Source organism: Propithecus coquereli, unplaced genomic scaffold (assembly GCF_000956105.1).
Source record: "Propithecus coquereli isolate 6110/MARCELLA unplaced genomic scaffold, Pcoq_1.0 Scaffold47, whole genome shotgun sequence".
Classification (NCBI taxonomy): Eukaryota; Metazoa; Chordata; class Mammalia; order Primates; family Indriidae; genus Propithecus; species Propithecus coquereli.
The window spans coordinates 6,764,661-6,772,704 of NW_012150507.1; the positions used below are offsets into that span (position 1 = coordinate 6,764,661).

Below are 8,044 nucleotides of genomic sequence, written 5' to 3' on the forward strand. Positions count from 1 at the left end.
CATTAAATTAGAAAGGATTGTTTTGTTTTCAAAGTTTTTATTCTGTTTTCATGATAAAACACTGTGGCCCCAAGGAAAAAAAATTTTTTTTCTAGTGTGGCAGTCAATGTGTTAAGGAATCGATATCAAGCGCCTGCACAGAGTATGCACCTAATACATGCACCCTCCCCACCCCCACCTCTTGTATGCCAATTTTTCTTCTAGCTTAAATGAGAATAGAGTTTTACCAAAAACCAAGTAACGAGTTTGCATGCTTTCTGGGATTTGACCCCTTTTCACTCCATGTAGTGGGTTGGCCCTAAAGATCATGGCCCTAAAGATATGTTCACATCCTAATCATGGGATCCTGTGACTATTACCTATATGACAGGAGAGTAAATATGACTTTATAGGTTAAAAGATGTGATTAAGTCAGGGATCTTGAGAGGAAGAGTTTATCCTGGATTATCTGGGTGGTCCCTAAATGCAATCACACACATCCTTATGAGAGAGGGGCAGAAGGACTTTGAGACAGACACACAGAGGAGTGACACACACACACAGAGTGGAGAAGCCGTGTGAAGAGGGAGGCAGAGACTTGAGTGAGGAGGCCACGGCAGCCAGAGCTGGAAGAGGTGAGAAAGATTCTTCCTTAAAGGCTCTAGAAGGAGTTGCTGACAACTTGATTTCTGACTTCTGGCTTCAGAGCTGTGAGAGAATATATTTCTGTGTTTCAAGCCACCCAGCTTGTGGTCATTTGTTGCAGCAGCCCTCAGACACTCCTATCCTGTATTAATCCAGGCTGCAAGACCAAGCCCTTCCTCTCATTCTCCCAGCTACTCAGCAAGAGAGACAACGCGTGTGTGAGGGTGTCCACAGCCCACCAGGTATCTGCAAACAGAAGCTGGCAGGGCTGGGCTCTCTCACTCTCTACAACACAGAGGGGTGGGTGAGGCCCTGGGCCACCATTTTTTCCTCCTGTTTTCTCTTGAGGCTTAGGATTCCTTGGGGCATGGCAAAGCTTTCTTTTCACAAGTTGTGACAAAGCTTAAAAGGCAAATATTTTCAGTTACATAATACGTAGACTTCAGCAGGAACCTCTGTGTTCTGTAGTAAATGACTTTACTACGGGTCCTTTCCTGCATGTAGGCTTTGAGAGGGAAGACAGCCAGAAAGAGCACGTGGGACCAAAGAGACGTTGCTATGGTGAAAGTAAAAGGCACAAAGGGAGTGAAGAGTTCTGGAGTCCCAGGCTTCCTCCCTCACAGTTCTACAAAGCAAGCCAGAGACAGGGCCCCCTTCACCTTGGCCAGTCAGGTAACCTGATCCCTAGGCCTCCCAGGAGCCCTGTGAATAGATAATACAGTATTAACCACATTTTACAGTCGAGGAGACAGAAGTCAGAGGAGATCGATCAGTTTGTCCAAGTTCTCGAAATTGGGAAGACAGCTGAGACAGGACTTGAGCAAATGTCTATTTGCCACCCAGACCCTGACACAGGGATATCTTGCTGCCTGTAGCTAAAGAGAAATACAGAAAAATACAGTTGGAGGGATTCAGGCTTGCCAAATCCACCTTGTTGAAGTCCTAAAGGTCATTCTGCATCATATTGGGCAACCATGAACCACAGTTCTGGCTTATGCCCACCCCAGAGTGGTTGCTGGGGTCAGAGATTGCCCATGAACAGAAAGCTTCCTATTGCTCTGTTGTCTGGATAGAGAAGATCTGGGTCTCAGTCCCCTCTGTTAATAATCAGTGGTGTGTTGTTATTATTAAAAAGGGCCCAACCTTAAACCTCTCTGTGCTTCCATTCTCCCATCTGAAATGTTAGGCCGGTGGATTGGCTGACTGGTTCTCAATCTTTGCTGTACATTAGAGCTTCCCGGGGAGCATTTGTCAGGCCATACCCTATAGTAATTAAATTGAAATCTCCCATGGTGGGATTCAAATATCAGCATTTGCAAAATTTCCCAGATTATTCTTATGTGCAGCCAAGTTTGAGAACCATGAGTTACAAGACTTCTAAGGTTCTTCCAGATGCCCTGTCCTCGGTCAACACCTGCATGTGAAGCCAGTGCTGCTGGAGTTTTGATTCTCCACATATTAACCTTTATAAAAGCCCCACACTCAACTTTCCTAGAGAAAGTCACTTCACTTTGGTTTGCTTAACAATGGTAATATTTAAAATCTATATAATGGTTTAAACTTATCATGCTCTTTCATGCTTTAAAGAAAGAGGAAGGACTAATGAAATAATAAAACTGTTCAAGTATCATTTAATTATTATTCTAGGTCTTGCTCTAAATCGGGGGTGGGGAACCTGCAGCCTTAAGGCCACATGTGGCCTTCTAGGTCCTTAAGTGCGGCCTTTTAACTGAATCCAAATTTTACAGAACAAATACTTTTATTTTTATTAATACATCTTATTTGTCTTTTATATTTTTATTTTATTTTTAAGATGAACATATTTAAAATACCAATGAATAAAATAAGTTTCAACAAAATAATCCTCCCAGATTGACGGGCACAATTAAAACATTATTAAGCCATAAGGGCTAAGTTGACAGCTGCTATGATCATGATTTAGTTCTAACTTTCCCCACCTGACTGGCACTACTACCTCACCAGGCTGGTTGCTGAAAGTTTATGGGGGTCAGATACGCCAGTGTTTTATCAGCTTTTGACAATGGTGCACTGTTTCTGTTTGAAGTGGAATTTGTGAGTAGTTGCTCAGCTCGACAGTATTTTTAATTCTATCTGCTTCACAGCCCATGATGTCAAAGAAGACCAAGAGGACACTGAAGGAAGAAAACAGATTTTTTAAATGAGGATTGGGAATTGCAATATTATTTTGTTTCTGCTAAAGATGATTTGCTTGCTTTGTGGTACTGCAATATGAACATTAAAGCAATTCAATTCTCATCAGCATTATAACACTCATAAACACCACAAATAATTTAAATTAGAGGAAAAGGTGCAAAAGGTTGTATTGCAGAAATTAAAAGATGAAAAGCAAAAGCAAAGATAATTCTTTCAAGCAGCAATAAGACCTGGAAATAATGCCACTGAAGCAACTTATAAAGTAGCTTATATACGTGGGGGGGAAAGGGAAGCCATTTAGTGATGTAGAAATTGTGAAAGAATGCACTGTTGAAGTTGTAGGATGCTTTGTCCCTGATGACGTTTCAAAGTACAAACAGTTGCCTCTTTCTAGGAGAACAATATGGATTGGCAGCATAAATTAGCCTTCAATTTAACAGAACAACTTCATGCAATACTTCAAAAGGAAAATATATATTATTCAATCACTTTGGATCAATCAACTGATACTACTGACTTGGTACAGGTTGACTTGGTGCAGAAGATTTTCTTTTCTATGAAGAGTTACTCACTTTGGGCACTCTCATGAACAGAACACGGGGAATAGATATCTTCAACAACTTTCAAGATAAATGTGAAGCTGGACTGAATTTGGTACATTTAGTGTATGTACAGATGGTGCACCTTCCATGACAGAAAAATATGGAGGGTTTATTGCACCTATTTTAAAAAGTGTTAACAGATCCAGATGCTTTCATTTCTTTTCATTGTATCTTGCATCAGCAAAATCTCTATGCTAAAGCTACCATTTTAAGTGACACTTTGCAACAAGTTATAAGTATTGTTAATTGTATTTGTGCAAATGCAACACAACATCAGTTTCATAACATGCTAAAGTTGAAGGATGAGGTATTCAGTGTGGATTTGCCATATCATTCTAAAGTGCATTGGCTATCACAGGGACAGGTGTTAGCCAAAATTTTATCTCTGTAAGAATAGATAGTTAAATTTTATGAAGAACAGAATCAGCAACATGAATAATTGAAAGAAAATTTCTACAGGAATGCAGCATTTCTGTGTGATATCATGTCAAAGCAAAATGACTTGAATATTTCTTTGCAAGGTAAAACTAAGTCTATATATGATATGCAGCAAAAAAAAATCCAAGCATTTTAAATAAAAGCTATCTTTTTTCAAAACACTTCTTCAAAGGGAAATCTTGGATGAACATTTTCCCCAGTTAGCAAAGGGCATTGATGAGCAGAATTATATACATGAATCATTTAAAGAATACACAGCTGTTAGAGACCTATTAACTGGAGAATACAGTGAAAGGTTCACAGACTTTGAGAATCATGACATCACACTAGCATTTCACCCTCACCTAGTTGATATCACCAAGGCATCTAAAGAACTACAGATGGAATTGATCAAGCTCTCAGTAGATGACATTTTAAAGTCATTGTTTAATGCTGAGAAAGATCCAATTGAAATATGGAAAAATGCAGTAGAATACCCATACCTTCGGCAACATGCCCAAAAAACGCTTTCTTGATTTTCAACCACCTATTGTTGCGAATCTATGTTTTCCTACCTAACCCAAATCAAGATGCCCTTAAGGTCACAAATGACTGATACCCATCGAGAGGATCAACTGAAATTGCGGACTTCCATGCTACAACCAAATATTCAAGTGCTTCCAACAAAAAGCAGATACAACAAAATCATTAAAAGATTAACTTTAAAATTAACAAATAGTTTTGATTTTTTGAAATTATTAAGTACACAGTAGTTAGATTTTTACAAAATAAGGTACATTTTTAAGTATATCTAATTCAAGTTTTTTGAATGTGGCCTTATTTGATTACAGCTAAATTAATGCGGGCTTCCAACATGAAAAGCTTCCTCATCCCAGATCTAAATGGTATCTTGGGTTCTGAAAAAAAAAAAAATTAATGTAATCTAGTCATCCAGCACTAAGCCTTCATTTGGTCTGAGGACTGTTACATTCCAGCTGGAGATAGAGAAGTGAATAGTCTCTTGCACTGGAGGAACTCCCAGTCTAAGGTGATAATAACAATAGTGATAATAATAACAAAAGTAGCAACCATGATTTGAAAATACTTATTGCACAACAGGCAATGTGACAGGTGCTTTTTATATATTATTTTAGATCGTCACAACATCCCGGCTAGGTAAGCATCATTTCCTTCATTTTATTTCTGAGGAAACTAAGGACCAGAGAGATTAGGTAACTTGCCAAGGTTGCACAGCTACGAAGTCTGCTATTCTGACCTATGTTTGTAAGTTTAGAAGCCCATGCTATTTCCACCATATCATAGCACCTCTAGAAGGAAAGGCTAGAGAAGAAATAGAGATAGAGATGGCAGGGAGAGGGTTAACTTTCATGGGGGAGAATCAGGCCCAGGGTGGAGGAATTGCTATGAATTGCTCACATTAAAAGTGTTATAAGAAAACAAATATTATAACTCTATATTTTAATCATGGTGTGTGCTAAATCCTGTTAGAAGACACAACACTGAAACAGATAAATTCATTATGAAGGGCTAATTCTTCTGCAGTGAGTCCCAGCTCCCTCAAATTAGTCTTCAAAAATAAACCATTGTGTTCCTCTGTGAACTGCATGGCTCAACAACGTCATCTTTTAGCCAGCACGAGCTCTTTGCTTCTAAGCAGATTTTCACTTTTGCTGACTGCCGTCAGTGACACAAAATGCACAAGCAGGAAAGGATGGTTGTGGGCACAGCTGCAACAATCCCTTTCTCTGTGGTGTTTGGATCCAAACACAGTATGAACCAGCACTCTCTGAAGACAGGCGCGCACGCGCGCGCGCGCACACACACACACACACACACACACACACACACACACACTATTCAAAATGAGTTAGGGTCTGGGGAACACATTATATTCATATACATATTAATTAACTCAGAAATCTAAACCTAAATTTATTATTTGAGAAACCCACTGGGCTAAAATAATTCACCTTTGAAGCCAGATATAGCTTGAGGGGTATTAAACACACTATGGCCTAGAGCAGGAAAAGGGAAAAAGAAAGAAGCAATAAATTTTCTTAATGAGCTTTTCACAAACCACCATTTCATGTTGTTGCCAAAACAAGTGAAATCACCAAAGGAACTTAGGATCTTAAAGAATATCAGAGACTGTAGAAAGTGGCATAGACAGCAGATATTTTTAAAAAGATTCTAATACTGCATTTACAAAATGGACATTTCCTGTATATACATAGAAAATATTTAAAATTACATAAAGGATTACATACACATGTATATACACACCCTGCATAGGCGAAATGTACATAGTAGACTGTATGGTTAAATATATGATATTATAAGGATGAGTCGATTTCACAGCAATCTTTTCATATGGAAAATTACCTCCACTCCGGAAATTATGAGTAAGGAGGATAAACCCTTCATTGCAAATCATAACAGAGTGATAAGTCACTACCCAGCCTGGGATGACAGACTGTATCAACACAACGTAAATATGGGCAACATCTATTCCTGAAGGGAATCACGAGATGCTTAGGAAGCTATCACAATGAGATACTGGGTTAATAGCCTGCAAAGACACATGTGATGTGTTCTTCTATTACTTACTCTAATATTTCTTAATGATTTGAAGAAAAACTGAGAGTAGAGATGACACTATCTGAAATAGTTCGTGTGCCTGAGACCCAATTTTTAAAATTTGTAAGTAGGAATACTTCAACAAGCAGGCAGACCATAAGCTTATTTCTCTCTTTCACATGCTTATCAAATTAGAAGTGAACAGTTAGAACAGGTTTGTTTTCTAGGTGAGATTCTCTTTCCACATCCTACAAAGCAAACACTCACACACACACACACACACACACACACACACACACACACACACACACTCCTCTCTCTCTCTCTCCATACAACTGTAAATCCCTGCCGTTGGACTAAGGAGGCTAAGAACAGAAGAATGTGTTAAAGCAGTATTTTACCTCTTTGCTGATCAAACACAGATGGGGTGCTGAAATCCATGGTTGCCTGTCTCATCATTTATCATCAGACTGGCAAAAAGCATCCAGGTCTCTGGAGAGAAGAAAATACCATCTCACGCGTTACAGTCAACACAACAGTCAGATATAGCATCGCTTGCCAAGATCTCTGAGAATTAAACGTGCATTAGAGCTGCAAGTTGTTGTCAAGGCAAATGATGAAAGTAGGTAAATGCTATTCCTGTAAATACTTGCTAGGAAAAGGGTTACTCTATGGCTTCATTCATCAGCTATGCTTGTGTGTAAGTATTATAACCCCTCCACCCCCAAACAAATAAACAAAATGCCTCAAAACCTAAAAAACGGTATTCATGGGGGCCACCTGCCTTGGATCTGGGCTGGGAACACACAGCAGGTCACCGAGCTTCTGCAGCTGGAATGTTGCTTTAAACAAACAGAAACCTCAATGGGTGAGTGAGGATTCACGGGCCAGACAGAGCATGTGCAGAGCTGCCAATGCAGTTTGCATTCAGCTGTGCTCCTGGTGGAGTGAGAGCTGCATTTGGGTCATGTGAGCAGACGGTGCCATCTCAATGGAACAGGACGTAAATATTGTAGCAGAAGGCTGCTGGCCACGTGCTGTGCGGAGTAATTATCCACTTCTGCAGTCTCCTCTTCTTCAGACCCCTTCAGCGCCCTTCTTGGACTGACAGGGAGGATGGGGGAAAACATCTCATTTGAAAGGTTACATTTCAAGGCTCAAGTTTCTGTGACGATAAAATTAAAACAGTCTGCAGTCACAGGGTGTTTATTGCAGTATTATATGTGGTGAAACCTGAAAAATCACCTAAATGTACAACATTTGAGAAGCAGTTGAATAGTAGTAAATTTATCCTCTAGATTAAAAAATCTGAGATAAATAAATCTATGAGTATTATTCTGGTGGAATGCCACTAATCTATTGTTAAATGAAACAAACAAGTTATATATTTCACTGGTTCACATTTTTATAAAACCAGCAACCACCCACTGTATATGTAAATATAATATGTTTATATATGTTCAAAGGAACCCTGAAAAAGATGTAGAAAGATACATACTTAACTGTTAATATTGGTTACTTCAGGGGATTGCAATTAAAGTGTGAGATTTCTAACTGTTCTTTATCAATCTCTGATGTTTTGGCTTATTATAATAGTTATCTATTATTTTATATTTGTGATAAAAATA

General features: G+C 39.0%; 1 protein-coding gene across 1 annotated transcript in view; it reads right to left on the reverse strand.

The window, feature by feature from the left end:
• The window catches only part of ANKRD55 (ankyrin repeat domain 55), a 145,243-nt gene extending 138,368 nt beyond the window's left edge, over positions 1 to 6,875 (reverse strand). The window contains 1 exon segment of the mRNA XM_012655279.1: positions 6,818 to 6,875. Coding sequence (XP_012510733.1) covers positions 6,818 to 6,875 — 58 coding nt within the window.
• Positions 6,876 to 8,044: the final 1,169 nt, after the last annotated feature.